At 58.1% G+C, this 18653-nt stretch overlaps 1 protein-coding gene across 1 annotated transcript in view; it reads right to left on the bottom strand.

Moving 5' to 3' along the window:
• TMEM181 (transmembrane protein 181) overlaps window positions 1-18653 on the bottom strand; it is a 39724-nt gene that overhangs the window by 5029 nt on the left and 16042 nt on the right. The window contains exons 2-14 of the mRNA XM_004701931.2: window positions 17236-17339; window positions 15492-15544; window positions 13094-13184; window positions 11702-11823; window positions 10285-10395; window positions 8263-8343; window positions 6636-6735; window positions 5615-5745; window positions 5420-5511; window positions 4436-4493; window positions 3541-3643; window positions 2741-2792; window positions 58-140 (exon numbers count right to left, since the gene is read on the bottom strand). Of these exons, the coding sequence (XP_004701988.1) occupies window positions 58-140; window positions 2741-2792; window positions 3541-3643; window positions 4436-4493; window positions 5420-5511; window positions 5615-5745; window positions 6636-6735; window positions 8263-8343; window positions 10285-10395; window positions 11702-11823; window positions 13094-13184; window positions 15492-15544; window positions 17236-17339 (1181 nt within the window). The remainder of the gene's footprint in view (window positions 1-57; window positions 141-2740; window positions 2793-3540; window positions 3644-4435; window positions 4494-5419; window positions 5512-5614; window positions 5746-6635; window positions 6736-8262; window positions 8344-10284; window positions 10396-11701; window positions 11824-13093; window positions 13185-15491; window positions 15545-17235; window positions 17340-18653) is intronic.

Raw genomic sequence — 18653 nt, forward strand, 5'->3', positions numbered from 1 at the left:
CTACCACGCGAGGATGCAGCCCAGCAACCTGAGCCTCGCTCCCGATGGAAAGGATATAATTCTGGTAATGAGTTGACAGTTCAGCTACTAAATTGTCTTGTAGCACTTGGGCTCCGAACCTTAAGTAAAGGATGGCGATGCTGGAAAAAAGGGCACGGAGAAGAGACAACACGTAAAACTCGTCAAAGAAGTAGCATTCGCTTCAAACAGCCCGGGACCCACCCCGTGAGCAGATGTGACTACGTTTTCAACACACACACACATACACACACACACATGCAAGACCCCTGGAGGCCCAGACCCAGCGAGCTGCTGGAATGGCACCATTTGTGCTGACAGATGGACAGATGGACGTGCTGGGCTGGGTCATGCCCTCACCTGCGTTGCTTCCCACATAAGCAGCTCCCCGAGCAGTCTGCCTGCCACACGCTGGGCATGGGGCCGGGCAGAGGAAGGGCACAGCTGGTGCCCACGTGTTGAGATATCACAGAGCATTCTGGTGTTAGGTTCCCTCTCCCCTTACCCACTCAGAAGCCCCCTACAAGTGACAAGCACCCTAGCTTTCAGCCCCCACCCCACAGAGCCCTTCTCGCCCCAGAGCCAGCGGGTCTACATTTAGCAGAAATATCAAGCACTCTGCCGCCCAACTGAAAGCCCCCCCCCCAACACCTGTCCTGAGACAGGGTCACCCTGCGACTCTCACATGCACGCTGGAGGTGGCTGGTCCTCACACAGCAGGGGCGAGGTCCCACAGGCACTTCCGGGGCTCCTCTCTCTTGTCACTCAGGGCTCACAGCAATATCACCCCTCCAGATTACTCTGGTCAGAACTAAGGGCTCCCTCACCACTGTGCGTGGCCGCCCCTCCCTGCCGGCGCCCTCAAACACTAGTGAGGCCGCAGGAGGAATGCCTTCTGCACCAGTGGTGGCACCCCAAATCCTGGTGACCAAACCGGGGAGCTCTCCTGACAGTGTTCTGCAGAGAGGCCCCGGAAGCACAAGTCCTATGACGGGCTGGCCAGAGACCCCTGCTGCCTGAACGGCAGCCCCGGCCTGTGGACTACAGCAGGAGAGGGAGGGTGTGAGCGAGGACCGTGAGAAATTAGAGACCATGAGAGAGAGTGGGAGACAGGCTGTGAGAAATCAGACCAAAGAAAGCATGTTGCGTGTGTGTGTGTGTGTGTGTGTGTGTGTGTGTGTGAATTTGCACAGAGATCATGTCTGTGTATGTACCATCTGTGATAAATTCCACAGAAAACAGCATGTGTATGAGAGGTACAGAGTGTGTGACGTTGTGACAAGTTACACAGAGAGTGCATGTGCCTGCGTATGAGGGTCTGTGACAAGTCACACATAAGAAAGCACGCATGTGAGGCTGTGAGAAGTGATAGAGACATGACATGGGTGAGAGTGGGGCTGTGACAAGTCACACAGAGATAGCGTGCGGGTGTATTACAGACTGTGCATGTATTACACACAGGTGCGTGTGGACCTGCACAGAGAGTACATGTGTCAAGTGCTGAGCAGACAAGAAATCAGGAGCTCCACGCCTGCCTGCATGACCCTCCATTGTGAACTTGGACTCTGACGTGATAAACAGCACTCAGGTGTGGCTGAAAGTCCACGCTGAGCTGGCGTCCAGCACGGAGTGCCGTGGACAGATGGTGGCGATGTGGGTGCTGGGAGGAGCCTCACCCTCATGGACTGGGTACCAAAGGCCCCTGGGAGTGGAAAGGGGCACCCACTTTCCATTCAAGCACGAAGTGAGATGCAGATCACCAGGCTGAGCTCTGACTTCGGAGAGAGCAGCGGACCCTAAATGCTCACGAAACAATTGAACTCCTGGGTCACCCTCAGCCATGTGCACCCAGCCTCCCGCCCTGGCAGAGTTCTCGGAACAAGGCCTTCCTCGCTGTCTGTCACGCACCTCCTCACAGGCCCCTCTCCCCACCGGACCCAGTGTGGGGTGGCTCCAGTGAGTGACAATGGCTGGGCAGAGTGCAGACAGAAGCACTGTGGGCAGGAGGTGCAGTTGGGCCCCCAGAGCACCAGCGAGGTGCTAAGGTGCCAACCAACTCCTCAAGGGAGGCTAACCCTGTGCCCCCGGTTCAAGTCTCTGAACTGTGGCATCCCGCCGCCCTGATACATGCTGAAGGAACCCTGGTGGCACAGTGGGTTGAGCGTCTGGACTGCTAACCTCAAGGTCAGTGGTTCAGTCCCACCCGCAGTCCCAGAGAGAAAGTGTGGCAGTGATACCCCCTAGAGACTGACAGCCTGGGGGACAGAGCAGTTGTACTGCCTGTACACGAAAGCCAAAAGCAAGCTCACTGCCATCGAGTCATGGCGGCCCCCAGCGACCCCAGGGTCTGACTGTTAACGGTAGGAGAAAGCCCTGTCCTCCTTCCTCGGAGAGGGTCACAGCCCACCAAGTAACGACTGTGCTCCTACAGGGTCAGCGTGAGTCAGTCCACTCAACAGCCTGGGCTGAGCTGGGCACGGTGGCGAGGGGACCAGAGAGCAAGCAGCCCTCACTTTCCTTAGTGGCAGGAAGAACAAGCATTCTCTCTCTGGCCGATGTACACGCATCCCCCCTCCCTCACCCTGGTCTCGGGGCAAGCGGTCCTAAGCCCTGGGGAAAACGGGCTGCTGGGGAAGAAGCGGAAAGTCTCCGCTCCATCAGGAAGACCGTGGCAGTCGAGTCAAAATTCAAGCTTTACTTCTTTCCAGAAGCAACGTCTTACCTAATGACGAGCACGACAAAGGTCAGCGTGGTCAGAAACTTCAGCCTGAGGTCTGAGGAGAGAAGAGCACCCCGCTCAGCTCGGGGACTGGGACATAAAAGCAACGTGAGCAACAGAAAGACCCTCTTCCCCGTGGTGTGAAAGCCTCCCCCGAAGCCCCAGGAGTGCTGCCCCTCCTCCCGGGGCCAGGGCTTGGGGTGCTGGCTGCGACCAGTGGGCGAAGGACCTTAAAGGCCTCTCACTCTGAGACCAAGAAAACAGGCCTTCCGCTCTGCACCCGGGGCCCAGCTGCCCTCGGCCCAGCACGGTCCACGGAGAGTCGGACACGCCTGTGGGGGAAGGGACAAACCTCAGATGCCCCCATCCTCACACCCTCCCCCACATGAGGTCAGCACCACATAGGGTCTGCTTGGGTGGGGCGGGGTAGGGGAGCATGTGCTCCCCAAATGAGAAGCAACCACGACGTGCTTCGATGGCTGAACTGAGAAACTATGAGTCCGACTCAGGGGATTCTGGAAGAGGGGCCACCAGAGGCTTTGGGGTCTGTGCAGACAGGTGACGGCCAAGCCGTAAGCAGGACAGGGAACCGACTCCGCATGCCGCTGGCATGGTGGTCATGTGACGTCAGGCATCGCCCTGATGTGAAGGGGACACGGCTGTGAACACAGGGCCTCGGGCAGGCCCATCAGTCTGCGCTCCAAACCCCTCACACGCAGGGCAACGGCCGGAGGGCCCGCCCCGCTGTGGGCAGTTTCTCCACAGGAACGAGGCCAGGGAGCACACGTGCATGGCGTGCTTACCGACGTAGGGCAGGTGGCGGAGCTCGGAGCACGCCCGCACGATCAAGAAGAGGAGGTAGAGCACGTATGTTGCGGCCACCACCATGAAGAAAATCTTCACTCCCTGCAAGGGACAAGGCAGGCTGTTGTGCCCAATGGGGGAGCCCAGGGGGGCCCGGCAGAGTGGGGGGCGGGCATGGGTCTCAGCTGCTCCCTCAGCACCACCACCCGCCCTCAAGAGGGGCTCAGGCCCACAAGGGCACCTGCAGGACACCCCCCAGCCCACACCCACACCCACACCCACACATGGCTGGGCAGAGGAGCTGGGCTGCCTGCCCTCCCAGATGCCAAGCCCCCTGCAGCCCCCTGTCCTCATGCAGCCAAGGCTGCACCAGACGGCCCAGGACAGGGTCGGCCGACTTTTGAGACAGAGCCACCCCGACCGTCACACCATCTAAAAACAACTCAAGCCAGAAACATGTCTGTACAAATGAGTGGAATCACTGTTCTGTGGAACACTATCCTTAAAAATGGTTCCGTTTTACCTCAAACGGCAAGACTCCTGCTCAAAGGATACGAACAATTCCAGGATGGCGACCAGAGCACTGGCCCAGACTGGGCCCCTCTGAACACGGCCCTCACCCTTCAAGCATGGGGCCCCTCCGAGCACAGCCCCCACTCACCCCCACGCCCACCCAGAGTGGAGACCTGTGGACTACATGTCTCCCCAGCCTGTGGCCCCACCCAGTCGTGCTGTAGCCCGACAGGCAGGCCTGCAACTGGGTGTTCCAAACAGACTTTGCACCGTGAACTTCCTTCCTAAGCACCTGGGCAGGACAAAGCGAGCGGCGCGCAGACAGGAGTGACCCCACCAAACAGCAGGGCAGAGAAGCCCAGGCCTTGCCGACCCGCGCACCTGAAAATTCACCGTGTCGACGCGATACTGGTACATCGGGTCATGCAGCTCGTTCACTCTGAAGACAAGTAGAGGGAAACCAGAGATTAGTCGCTAGCGTTGCTTTCACGTATTTTACGCTTTCCCACCTGGCGTTTCTTTTCTCTGTAGCACACAGTACGTACTCATCAGCGGGAAAGGGCTCTGCAAAGGAATTTGCAGTTTACCACAATTCCTGAAGTGCACGGTTCACGCTTAGAGCCCACAGGGCCCAGAACCTGGCCTCTGCCTCCATCCTTGGAGAAAGCGGGAGCACCGGTGGCAGTGAGTGAAGCCCTGGGCTAACTACAAGGTCGGCAGTTTGAAGCCATCGCTGCCTTGTTGGGGGAGGCCGTGGCGGCGTCTGCTTCTGCAGAGAAGCCATTATTATAAGCCCTATGGAGCAGTGGTCTGGGGCTGGTAGGGATCGGGGCCTCTGGCAAGTCCAAGGGCTGTTAGCCAGCACCTGTGCACAGCCCCCTGGGCACCAGGCAGTGGATGCCTCCCAGCAAGATGCTGTGAATCAGCAGCTGTCCCTTCCAGGGCAAACAAGGGTGGGTGACAGGTGGGCAAGACGGGACCTGGAGGAGAGGGGGTCAGTCCTGCTGTCACACAGACCTCGGTGCCGTCCCTAATGGGACACTGAACGGAGACTCAGGTGATGCTTGGCTCTGGCTGTGGTGCCCCTCACAGCGCATGGGACTAGAGAGCGTGCCGGGGAGGCTTGCCGAGCTCTGAGGACAGCCCTGAGTGGACGTGGGGAGCTGGGCCCGGCCTGAGCTTCGTCTCCGTGACGGGGCCGTTGAGGGTGAGGGAGGGCAGGTTCCTCGTACACTAGTGCACGGCTGTCCGTCAACACAGGAATGACCTCCTCCTGCCTGTCCCACACCGGCTGCGGGGCCCTGGCAGGGTTCGCGGGGTTCTGCCACAGCCTCACGACACAGAGCTCACACCAAGGCGACTCACGTTTGCCAGACTCCCAGCGTCACAGAAGCCAACCAGAGCAGCCCGACGAGAAAGAACTTGGGCAAATAGAAGGTCAGACACTTCCTTTCTCCCTAGAAAGCAAAACCAGAAACAAGGACCAGAGAGAAGAGGTGGTAACTCTACCCCCGCCACTGCCACCCCCACACGGAGCAGCATGCTGGGGCGCTGGCTCACCTGCACCCGGATGCCGTGGTAGACGCAGAGCCAGAAAAGCAGCAGTGCGCACAGGAACAGAGACTGGAAGAGGTCGTCCAGCATGCCCGGGAACCAGCTGTTCACCAGGAAGGACAGCGGGAAGAAGGGGTCTGGAAGGAGCGGGCAGGCGGAGCTGAGCAACCAGCTCACAGCTGGCCCAACCCAGGCGCCTTCCCCCGGGGGTCCACCCAGCCACCAGCCACGTGCCCTAGTCAGGACATCCCCATCCCTCAAGGTAACCAACAGTCAGCACTACCCCAGCCAAAGTGTTCCCTCCATCCCAGTGTTCCCTCCTGACAGGGTACCCTCTGTCACACTACACACACCCCGCCAAACACACACACACACACACACACACCAAAGTGTTCCCTCCATCCCAGTGTTCCCTCCTGACAGGGTACCCTCTGTCACACTACACACACCCCGCCAAACACACACACACACACACACACACCAAAGTGTTCCCTCCATCCCAGTGTTCCCTCCTGACAGGGTACCCTCTGTCACACTACACACACCCCGCCAAACACACACACACACACACACACACACAGGTTCTGAGCTGTGCACCCCCCTCCTGGATTGGATCCAGGGAGAAGTGGGGGAACCCCAAGTGACTGTGTTCCTTAGACACCCGGGCATTGGCTAACAAATGGCACCAGAGGGGTTACAAAGGGTCTCACGGAGGGCCACTCCAGAGGGTCTCATGGAGGGCCGCTACAGAGGGTTTCACATAGAATACCACAGAGGGTCTCACAGAGGGCCATCAGCACCCAGTGCCACCCTTCCTTGCAGGCACAGCTGGGCTGGCAAGCTCTGGGCCCAGGTGACATGAGCAGACCGCAGGAGGGCCACCGGCTGTCAGTCAGGCTGCTAGGCCAGCCAAGCTCAACCACCAGAGCAAGTCCAGGTTTGGGCGAGGTCCCAGGTCCCACCACTTTCCCCCTCTGCTGGGATACAGACTCCTGGACGGGCCATTCTGAGCCCAAGGGGCACCTACCGTTGTAGAGCAGCAGCAGAGGCAGGAGGATGGACATCCATTTCTGCTCCATCCCCCAGTCCCGCATGGAGAACTTCCGCAGGGAGTGAGCAAACAGGCACTGCAGAGACCGCCAGGCCGTTACTGCACGGCAGGGCCGCTGGCGCCCAGGACTGCTGTCCACCTGCCCCCCACACTGTGCCCTCATCAGCAGTCTACATGTCAGCAGGGCCTGTGGTGCTTAGCCCTGGTCCCTGGGGTCATCAGCGACCACCAGTCAGATGGCAGAGATCTGCAGAGAATCCAGTGTCCCCAACAGAGTACCGGGGAAGCAGAGCTCCCCCAAACCCACTGTCGCTGACCCACAGCCACCCTACAGAACAAAGGCAAACTGCTCCTCGGGGCTTCCAGAGCTGTCAGCGTGAAAGGAGCAGGCTGCCTCAGCGTCCTCCCTCAGTGGGGCTGTGGATTTGAGCTACTGACCTTGTCAGTAATCCCATGTACCACCCTCTTGAGCAAGAACAGACCAGGAGCATGCCCACTGCCTCTGTCAGACTGGCTGCCTGTGGCCACACCATCTAGTGGTGAAGTCTTTATGTGTGGGCTGAGGGGCAGCTGGGTCACAGAGGCCAAGTGCAGCCAGCAGCTCGTGCCTTGGCCAGGTGCGTGTATCTGCAGGACATGTCCCCGCAGGAGGGGCACTGGGCCAGGGGGGACGGGTGTCTTTACTCCTCTCAAACGAGGTCCAGTCCCCGATCCCCAGGCCTGCGTTCTTTCCTGAAATGAACAAATACTTCTCTAACCCCCTGGGTTCTCGGGCCTGGTGGGTGACTCTCTTGGTCCCGATTACCTGCCAAGGCTTAGGTCCACCTCTCTGGCATAAGGACATTTTCAATAGGGGCTTTGACCCCAGAATCCCAGACAAGAGATCCTTTGAGAACAAGCCAGGGCTTCTGAGTGACCGGTCAGCTCTCACTTTCATTCCAAGTTCACTAGGGGACCTGGGCAGGTCAGAGGGCCCTGGGCTGGCTGCTCCCCGTGGTCCCACATGAATACCCGAGTCCTGCCCTCCCACTCACACAATCCCATAGAGCATCCACCTACAACCCTGCCCACAGCCCCTCCACTGTGCACCTGTGTCTTCCTGGGTGGGGCCCGCTCAGGACCAGGAGTTCAGGCGGGGGAAGGGGGAGGTTCCCACTGCAATCTCCTGAGTGGCAAGCCAAGCCGAAGGCAGGGCATCACCCGCCTCAGGGCCCCAGGCGCAGTGCCCACCTCTTGTTCCCGCTGACACACGTCCGTCCTCACAGATGGGGCCTTGGGGGTGGGGGTCTCTTGTATTTTATGGGGAGCATCCCCCCTAGCCCCGAGGGTTACAGTGAGCCCAGGGAGCCAAGCCGCAGATGCCCGATGGGTCAAACGGCTGTGCTTTCAGCGAAGAGCAAAGGCCTCAAGGTCTCCAACGGCTTCCCAAACAAAGCCGGAAGCATGCTGACTCTTCCGGCCAGGAGAGGGGACCCAAGGATGCAGCCCCCACCCCGGCGCCTGCTCACTGAAGCCCCCCACCCCCCGCAGGTTTGGTTACACACTCCCTATCACATGGGGCCCTCTGAGAGCATCAACTGGCCTTGCCCTGGCCGATACTTACGGTGACGATGAAGGTTAGCACCACAAAGACAAACCGGAACCAGATCTCCAATTGGGAAAAGGCAGGGTCGTACGTCTTCCACTGAAATGGGGGCAAGGGTGTGTGTGTTAAACACACCTGTGCCTCCACGGACAGCCACCCGGGGTGGGGGTCATCCTCTCGGGAACTGCAGGGCTAAAGAACACTGTCACTCCCCTTGCAGAAGGGATGCGAGGGAGATGGGCAGTATAGCACCGATGAAACACACGGCTTTCCTCTAGTTCTTTAATGCTTCCTCCCCCCCACTATCATGACCCTAATCCTACCTTACAAATCTGGCTAGACCAGAGCATGTACACGGGGACAGGTAAGAACTCTCAACACACACGGGATCCAGGACAGACAAACCCATCAGGAACAATATTGAGAGTAGCCATACCAGGAGGGTAAGGGTAAGGTGTGGGGAGAAAGGGGGAAGCGATCACAATGCTCTACCTATAACTCTCTCTCAGGGGGATGGACAACAGAAAAGTGGGTAAAGGGAGACATCGGTCAGTGCAAGACATGAAAAAATAATAAAAACTTATAAATTATCAAGGGTTCATGAGGGAGGGAGGAGTGGGGAGAGAGGGGTAAAAATGAGGAGCTGACACCAAGGGCTCAAGTAGAAAAAAAAATGTTTTGAAAACGATGATGGCAACAAATGTACACATGTGCCTGACGCAATGAATGGATGGATGGATGGTGATAAGAACTGTACGAGCCCCCAATAAAATGATTTTTAAAAAAGGGAGAACACTGTCACATAAAGAGCCTTCATTTGAAATTGCTGAACGTAACTCCCTACTGCGCGGGGCTGGTGACCGCGAGGGACATCTGTGGGAAGCCAACTCTACTAGAGAACGCCCTGGCTGCCAGTAAGAGAAACCTCTTAAGAATGACCTGATGCTCTGGGTAAAAAACAAAAGGGTTGAAGGAAAACAAAAAATAGGAACTTTAACCAACAAAGTAAACTGCGATTAAAGGGGTCCGTGGGCATGCGGGCCGAGGGCTGCCCATGCCAGGTGTCCAGTCCCTCGTGTGGAGGCTGCAGCAGCTGGGAGGAAGCCCTCCAACCTCAGTCACAGCCAGATGCCTGACCAGACCCAGAGCCTGCAAAAGACAACTCACTGCCTCAGGTCGATTCCAGCTCCTGGTGACCTGTGGGTCTCCCAGGCTGCCCATCTGTATGGGAGCAGAGAGCGGCTGCTCTCCCGAGGCGTGGTGGGTGGGTCTGCACTGCTGAGCCCATCTGTACCCACAATGGCACCACCAGGGCCTCTCAGACACTGCAGGGAGGTTCGGCATGGCTCAGCATGCCCCAACCAACCGATGTCACCGCCGGTCCATTCCTGGGGGTTTACCCAAGGGCAGCGAGGGCAAATGTCCATACAGACGCGCCCCGATACTCAGAGCAGCTTTCTGACACGGCCCCAAAGTGGGGTCCACAGGCCCACCAGAGGGTGACTGGATGTCCACCCAGGGGAGGACTAACTACCCTGCAAACGGTGCCCACGCCCCAGGGCTGGTCCACGCTGCTGCACCACACGTGTCAGAGCACTTGCCAGTGGGCACTGTCCCACTGCACACGTTTTTACCCCAGAAAGTCAGGAGAAAGTCAACGCTGGCTTCCGAGGCTGTGTGGTTAGGGTGGTTGGGTGGGGGGTGGCAGCCAAAAGCCGTGCCACCCATCACTGCCCAATCAGAGGGCCCTCGGAGAGCTAGAGAAGGAAGTGCGGGCTTCCCTCAAAGGAGGGTGGCCTGGTATCCCCAGCCACCTCCGGTGGCCCCTCTCTGCGTCCTCTGCCAGGTCTCAGAGGCCCGCTCGGGCTTTTGGAGTTCTCTGCTGTTTCTTCAGGCCAGCCATGCTGTCCACACCTCAGGAACAGTGGTGTCCCGGTACCTTTTAAAACTGCCCACGGCGTCTATGGTCTGAAATAGCATTATTGAAATGCGGGGCATTCTGAATGTCGGTGGAGTGTAAGCGGAAGCCCAGGTACTCACTGTGAAGTTCATCTCCTTGATGGGCAGTTTCAGGTGCTCAAACCCCACCAGCACCGTGTACTGAGTGTAGTTCAGGTAGCCCAGGTGCGCCACGATGATTTCCGCACATCTCTGCAAACACATTAGGGACCTGCCGTGCGTGCTTCATTCCACGCGAGCCAAACGGGCTCTCCCACCTCTGCTGAGGGGAGAAGCACCGGCCAGCAGCAGATGCTCAGAACCCATCTTCGCCAGGGCACTCAACCAGAGCCCAGAACAATTGTGGGGCTGGTGCCAAACCAGCACCGTTCTTAGAGGATGGACCAAATGTTATTTTTTGGAAACCAATCGTGTCTGACTGATAGTCACTGGCATCTTTTTACTTCCGATGTCCCCGGAAAGAAAAGCAGTCACGCGCTAACACAGATCCCACATTTCTGTGCCCGACACAAGCCACATGCACGTGCAAGCCAGACCACGAATTGGACGGTTTTGAGCACTGACTGCACCGCGGGCTGCCGGGAGCCCACACACTTCTGGAAGAAGTTCGGCCAGAATACTGATTAGAAGAGGATGGCGAGACTTTGTCTCACTGCTTGGGACACGTGGTCTGGAGAGACCAGTCCCTGCAGGTAAAGCAGAGGGGAGTGAGAAACAGGAAGGCCCTCAATGAGATGGACTGACACAGTGGTTGCAACAATCGGGTCAAAGACGACAACCGCTGTGAGGGTGGTGCGGGACCAGGCAGTGTTTGACCCGTGTTCACAGGGCCACACACTCACAGGGAGAGCCCAGTCCAGAAGGACACTTCCAGACATGGCCCTAAAGCCTCACCCATCCACAGAATTAGGGTGCCCAGGCCCAGCCTGACCTGTGAGCACCTTCAGTTGTTTTGGTGTAAACAGAGCTCTCGCTCAGTCCCTTCTCCTTCCTGCCAGGAGGTACGGGCAGTCCTGGCCAGCTGCCCAGGCACAGGACCTGCTCACGCCCCCATCTCTGAGGGACCTGCCTTTGTGCCATGCCTTCCTGACCCCTGCCCTCCAGGTCCCCCTGCTGCAGTGGGCTCTTGAACCGTGGCTGGGACTCCCTCTACACCAGGGGTCACGGACGTGGCTCAACCTTCATGTGCCACAAGTACTCAATAGCATTTTTCCAAGGACGCCCAGACAGTACGTTCAGTAAGAGTGAGAGGCTGTCCAGATACTCCAGTGTGCGTCTGTGGGCACGCGTGGGAGTCTGGTGTTGTGCTCACACGTGCACGTGAGCCTTTCTAAGACCTACAGAAGCAGCAGTGCAGTAACGCACATGCGTTTCCTGGCTCTTCCTGTGGTCTGCCCACGATACCCAAGACTCAGCTTAATGACCCTGTGGCCCGAGGCGGTGGAGGGTGGAGGGTGGGGGGTGGGGAGTGGGGAAGAGGTCCTGCACCTTCACTTACCCCGGCGCACGTGAGGGTCCTGGTCCGATTGTGAACTTTGTTGTGAATGAACATAATGTTTCCACCCTGCGTGACGCCATCGACCTTCACCGTCATGGAAAAGCTTGTCTGAACAGAGGTTTCTATAAAAGGAGCAAGGAGGTATGGGGACGTGTCGGGACCATCAGACACCGTCCTCACACCTGCACAGGTGTGCCGTCAACTGACGGCCAGGGACTACCTACCTCACACCCAGTGCTGAGCTGATGCCCACCTGAGTCACAACGCACAGGACGACCTATTTTCTTTGTTTAGTGTGGTGAGCAGACAGGTGACAACGCAGACGCCATTTCCAGTGTGCGTGCACTCGGCGGGCATTCATGACACTCCTCACACCCTCACCCACATCCAGATCCCCCGTCGCCCTTATCAAGCCCTGACCTAACCACCGAAGAGCTGGAGGGCAGGTTGAAGGAACAGTGGCCCTGGTGGCACACTGGGCTATGCTTTGAGTTGTTAACCACAAGGTTGCCGCTTCTAATCCACAGGTCACCCCACCGGAGACAGATGAGGCTGTCTGCTGCTGCCCAGATCTAGTCTCAGAAACCCAAAGGGGCAGTTCAACGCGGTGCTGTAGGCCTGCTGTGGTCAGAATCAACTCGATGGCAACTATAAATAGCAAGTCAGAAAGCACTGCTACAAAATCACAAAAACTCTTCTCATGTCCACACGGTCGGCTGCTGTTTTTCAATACATCCTTCCTCCCTCGCCATCTGGGCGGTCTCTCCACCTTTCCTACCCTTCCCAGGAGAGTCCCGTGTGCTCTGACTGGCTCCGTCGCAAGTCAGCGCTCTGGTGTGGAGGGGTCCAAGCTGTGGCCCTCCTCTGTGTTCTCTGAGTTTGGGAAGCAAACGTCTGACGGGTCAAATCAGGGCTGTAGGGTTCCCCCGAAATGCTCCCGGGACAGCCCTGGCTGCCCTCTAAGAACGAGCAGGGGTGTCGCTGTGGTGGGAAAAAAGGCAGCGTTCTGTTTTCTTAGAACGTCTTCCTAGTAACTCCCTGCGATTGCCCTGTGTCCTTCTATAAAATCTGCCCAGACAGCCCCTCTGCCTTGGATTTCACTGGCCCGGCAGATCGCAGCAAAAGCGAGCACATGTTTGAACGCAACTGAACAAGGCTACGACAAGTGCATTACTGAGAGGGCTTGTCCGCAGCCACTCACTGATCAGCGGGATCTTTACACGGGCTTGGTTTAGAATAAACCCACACTTCTACGAATGGGAGCGCTAGTAGCAATAAGTTCTCAACTTACTCTTGTGATGAGTATCTTTCTACATCACCTTGTGCAAATACTTCTAAGTCTTTTCACCCTATAAAGTACAAAGAAGTGTCCCCCAACGGCAGGCATCCTACCTTTTGATTGCTCCAACTCAACGATGCACGTCAGCCACAGCTGCTGGTTGTACGTGGACAGCGGACTGGAAAGGAGCCGAATCGGCTTCAGCTGCGGCAGAAGAAACATGATGTGATCACTTCGGCAAGACCACCATACACTTGGCCTTGAACTCAGCATGCATACTGAACAAGAAAGGCTAGTGCCCAAGTGCTGACACGGCTCTGCAGGCCAGTTCTTCTTGACTGCTTCACCGAACTCCTGCTTTTCAAAAGAATGGACCAGCTACTTGTGACTCACAATCTCTCCTCAAAACCTGCTGGCAGGTCCCATTACCTGTGGCTGCGGGACAACAGACCTGCGTGAACACCAGGGACAGGCCCAGCTTGGGGCCAAAAAGGAAGGGGCAGGAACGTAGGACGGTTAAGAGGATGCACCAGGAAGGACCCCAGGGGCGGCTCTGTAGTGGCAAGCTAACACGTCAGGATCTCTTTGTAGGGGGAGGTCAGATGTGCAGGCATTCCCCCCCCCATGAGGGCGATCAGTTGCCAGACTGCACTGGGCCTGCTCCCTGCTGCTGGAGACAATGGACTACTCTCTGAAGCTTGGGACCATTAGCTTGGTTCCTGTAGGAGGGGTTTGCACCCTACTGATAATGGTTCCTATGGAGACCCAGAGACCACCCGCTAGACCACCCTCTCATTGCTGTGTAACCTATAGTGCAGCTCCTCCCTGTGACGTATGTCTACCTGTAATTAGTGGACTGGCATGCCCCCAAAAGGTATATAGGCATGGGTCAGCAATATAGAGCGCTCGGACCCCTGCGGACTCTGAGCTCCTTGCTGCTCACCCCCTGGTCACTCCCCTCTCCCTTGTTCCCTTACCCTCCTTCCCTTCCCCCTCTCTCCACGTGGCCACCAAGCTGGGCTGAGGTGAGCAATGCTACCATGTAATATGTCTGACTGCATTATTGTATTATCTCTCATGCTCTCGATGACTTTAATATAATACTTATATATCTCAACCGTACAATTGTGCATTACTGAACCCAGAAGTAGTATTACTGAACCAGTGAGTTCTAGTGGGTGGGGCTGGCTCCCCACTCCTCGGTGTCATTTTTTAATTTAATACTACATCTCTTCTTCAGGGGCAGGCTGGCTCCTCACTGCGGAGGGGTCAGGACAGAGAGGACCATGCTGCCAGAGGTCCTGTGGCAGTGCCTTCTAAAAAGCAGGGTGGTGGCTCTGGGATTCCGAAGACAGCTCTCCCGGGAGCCCAGCCCTCCGTGAAGCAGTCCTATGTCTGGGCTCAGGTCTCAGCGACAGGCCAACAAGGCAATGGATTCCGGGAAGGGTGACCCCTTGAGGCCCCAATCTCAGGATCACCCCTGACAGACAGACAGCCCGGGGCCAAAACACGGTGGGCCACGCAGGAAGGCCTTTCAGACACGAGGACCGAAGGGCACGCCATTGAGGACCTCCCGCCCCGCTGCTTCCTTCTGGAAAGGTGTGAGGACACAGCCCCAGTGAGAGGAGAGGGCGCGGAGCGGGCTGAGCACACTTGACTGCTGTGCGTGCCCGGTCACAGGCGAGCAGACAACGTGTCCCGTGTACAGGAGACCCGACAGCTGACATGCTCACACTTCGGCCATTCCCAAAGGAAACCCAAATCCTCTGGTGGAAGGACCTTTTTGGCTCTGGCTACAAAGGGTGATGAATCATCAAGGCACATGAAACCAAATGCTAATAGCGGTGAGGCGGCCACTGTAAAGACTGTGCCCTCAGACCCATCTCGGGGGCAGGGCTGCACAGGGGCAGGCCTGAGCCCACGCGGATGTGGAAATGAACGCCGGCCCCTCAGAGGCAACCCCACCGCCCTCCCCAAGTGCTGAGACCCTGGTTCCAGCAGCAGATAGTGGGATTCAGAAATGCTGCTGCCCGGGAAGCAAGAGGCAGGGCCAGGCAGTCAGTCAGTCTGTCTGAACGTCTGTCTGGGGCCCCCCTGAAAAGCCCGGACCAGGACCCACTGTGGCTAAGTGTGGAGGTGGTCTCCATTCCCGGTCTCTCTGGGAAGGGTTCGAAAAATGGTCACAATCAACTTGATGGCAGTGAGTGTTGAGGCCAGTTATAAATAGTAAGTCAGAAAGCACTGACGTTCCAGAAAGCACAAAAACTTTTCTTATGTCCAGACGGTCAGCTGCTGGTTCTTGATACATCCTCCCTCGCCATCTGGACGGTGTGTCCACGCGGCTTTCCCAGCGGCACTTTCACGGAAGCAGACCGCCAGCACCCTTGCACGTGCTCCAGCTGTTGACCTTCAGCTAGTGCCTGAGCAGACGCTGCGCATGCCAGCCGAGGACTTGCCCCAGCGCCCGCGCAGCTGACAGCACCCGCCGGCACCACCAGGGCCCCGCCTTACCTTTTTGCTGTTAAGTGAGAAATTGGCTGGGGAAGTCTGGATCACTCTGGGCCCTGAAGTGTAAACGGGGGGGGGGGGGAGAAAAAAAGGAACAAGGCAGAGATTGGATGGAGAGGGCTGCTTCGTGGGGAGTGTGTCTCCATTCCTGGTCTCTCTGGCTGTCCCACCTATCAAGGACACAGCCGCCCGGCCCCTTGGCTGTACTTGGGAGACATCACACGAGGTCGAGTAACGTCTCGATGTTCCGTTTCCCCTCTGTCGTGCACGAGCCAGAGACAACACTGCCACGTGGACTACGGAGCTAATGTACAAAGGCTGCTGCTACAATCCGACGTCTCTTCACCCAACTAAGGGCGGCTGCCCAAACCTTCCACGGGGGACTCCGAGAGGTACAACATGCACCCAGACTGAAGGACGTCCCCGAAACAGACACACAGACGCCACAGGTTCTTCTGTGGGTGGCTCCTGAGAGCAGCCAGGACACCCTGGGAGGCTGACTTTCCTGAGCACAGAGTGGGGTGGTCCTACAAAGCTGTCCCCTCTGGCTGGTTCGGGCAGCCTGCCACCCCAAAAAGGGTCCGGGGACCCAGCGCTGAAGGGGTGCTCTCCACACAGGACGGAGGCTGCTGTCCAAGCGAGGTTCTCATAGGCCACATCTGAGCAGCCCCTCTCCCAGGTGGGGAGGCAGCCTGGCTTCCTGAAAGGAATTCCAGCGCCAGAGCCCCAAGCCCCGGACTCGGCTCTCAGGTGACTGGGCTGGAAATGAGGGGGGCAACCTCCCTCCTGTGGGGGAAAGGCTGAGAGTTCTCGGGGTGTCTGAGGGAGGGAGTGGGCACACAGGTAGGCCGAGGCCTGGCTGAGACCAGGGACCCTGAGAATATGGGCCTGCCCTCCCAATCAGGAAGGATTCTTGTGGAAAAGTCACCGTGGGGACTAAGGTCATCTGAGTCTGTGTGATCTAACGGGAAGGGAGAGGTTTTCAACATCATCGTCATCACCATCAGCTAAACCGCGCCGAGGCTCCCCGCTGCCCCTGCCTAGGCCCAGCCCAAGGTCCTGATTTGGTGAAGACCCTCACTGTCCCCGAGGCACCGGTGCCTCTGGAGTGGATGAAGCTCACTGTGCCTCACACTTTGGGGTGAGTTAATCAATTTTTACATGAACACCTCCCTGTACAGAGGTATCACTTGGGGTGGCAGGGCGTGCGTGGAAGAGTAGAGGTGGGAGGGCGGCCGCACAGCCTCCAGGCTCGGGTCTGCACCGGGATGTGGGAGGACCCCGCAGGCGGAGGGCTCGGCCTGGAGAAGTGAGCATGGCCCTGGTGCGGCCCTTCAGAGGCAGAGTGGTGCCAGGTACTGGGCAGGGGCAGGGTAGACAGAGGTCTACAGGGCCTGCCCCTGTGCCCACAGCCACAGTGAGGCGCCCAGGCCCCCACCCCAAGCTCACAACCACCATTTTGGCACTGAAACCAAGCCCAACCTGATGGCCACTTCTGCAGCCCCAGCACCCAGCACCCAGCAGCTTCTGGGCACAGCGGGCACTCAGGAAGCACGTGCTGGTCAGAGAGCTGGCTGTCAGGGTCACTCGCGCTGCAGGCCCGTGAAAACCAGGACAGGAGAGTGCGGGGCCTCTGCCCGAGGCCCAAAGGGCAGTGGGTCTTCGAGTCCAGGGGCTACGGGGAAGGGAGCCAGGGGAGGCCCAGGGACCGTGGGGGAGGGGGACGATCAGTCAGTGTGTAACCTACCTTTGATCCCCACGAAGATGGTCAGGCTGAAGCAAATGAAGAAAACAACAAAGACGAGGACGAAGTGGCGCTTGGAGAGCGTGTAGAGCCGCATGGGCGCCAGCCTGCGGAGATGCGGGGCGTAAGACGGACGGACAGACAGGGGTAAGACAGGGGGCATGAGAGAGACAGGGGAGACGGGCAGGAGTGAGGTGGGGAGCATGAGACAGTCAAGGGTGAGATGGACAGGGTTGACACGGGCAGGGGTGAGACAGACAGACAGGGGTGAGACGGACGGGGTGAGACGGACGGGGTGAGATGAGCAGGAATGGGACGGGCAGGGGTAGGACAGACAGGGGTGAGACAGGGCATGAGAGAGACAGGGGTGAGACGGACAGAGGTGAAACGGACTGGGTTGACATGGGCAGGGGTAGGACAGACAGGGGTAGGACAGACAGGGGTGAGACGGGGGCATGAGATGGACATGAGTGAGACAGATAGGGCGGGGGCCCACCCTGCAGCCCCTCATCCAGAGGTGGGCTCCTTCTAAGACCAGGGCACTTTCCCCGGCAAAACAGTGTCAAACACCCTGAGACTGTCTCAGGGAACAGGAGACATCCTTTGGGCACGTGCTCCTTAAAAAGGACCCTGCCACCCTGTCCCTCTACCTCTTCGCGACACCCCCCTCGACTATATCACCCCTTGATCAGCAGCCTCAGACACCATCAATCAGTGCCAGCTGCAGGCCCCCAGTGCCACCGCCCTGTCCCCATTGCTGTCCACACCAGCGCTGGCCGCTCCTTCAGGCGCCCTCACAGGCTAAGACCTCCAGGTCCTCACCCACTGCGCAACGCTGTGAAGTCTGAGTCTGATGCGAGTAAACACGCCACCCCGAGGGGCTAATGGGGGCCAGCCTAGGGAACCCTGTGGGCAATCTCTCTGCCCTAGAGTCCCTGAGAGTGGGAACCAGCTGCTCAGCAGTGGGGGTGGGGAGGATCGCTTATCAGGACCAGAAACAAAGGGACCTCTAGAGAGGCCAGACTCTGTGCTGTGAACCACTGTCTGACACCCCCCACCACCACCACCTTCCCAAGCAGCAGTCACCAGATGGGCATGTCTGTGCCCTGATAAGCTGAGGCTGGCAGACCCTGCACCCCAGTCACACACTGAAGAGGGCAGAGCCTGTGCTTCATTGGTATTTGCTTTGTTCCTTCTGATCTCTACTCTCCAGTCCTGCTGGGACTGAGCATGCTGCCAGGAGGGTGGGGGTGGAAGCTCAGCTGGCACACTAGGAGGAAGGTACAGCGGCCGGGTCATTTCCCAAGGTGCTGGTAAGTACCACTTCCCTACTCCTCAAACCTTTCCCCCTCTACTCCCACCCCTTCCCCCCACTGGAGGAGGAAATTGGTGGCGGGGCCTTATCTGGGCCTGGGCCAGGG

The sequence above is a fragment of the Echinops telfairi genome, unplaced genomic scaffold, assembly GCF_000313985.2.
Source record: "Echinops telfairi isolate 266 unplaced genomic scaffold, ASM31398v2 ScPeMD7_3533;HRSCAF=4204_0, whole genome shotgun sequence".
Lineage (NCBI taxonomy): Eukaryota > Metazoa > Chordata > Mammalia > Afrosoricida > Tenrecidae > Echinops > Echinops telfairi.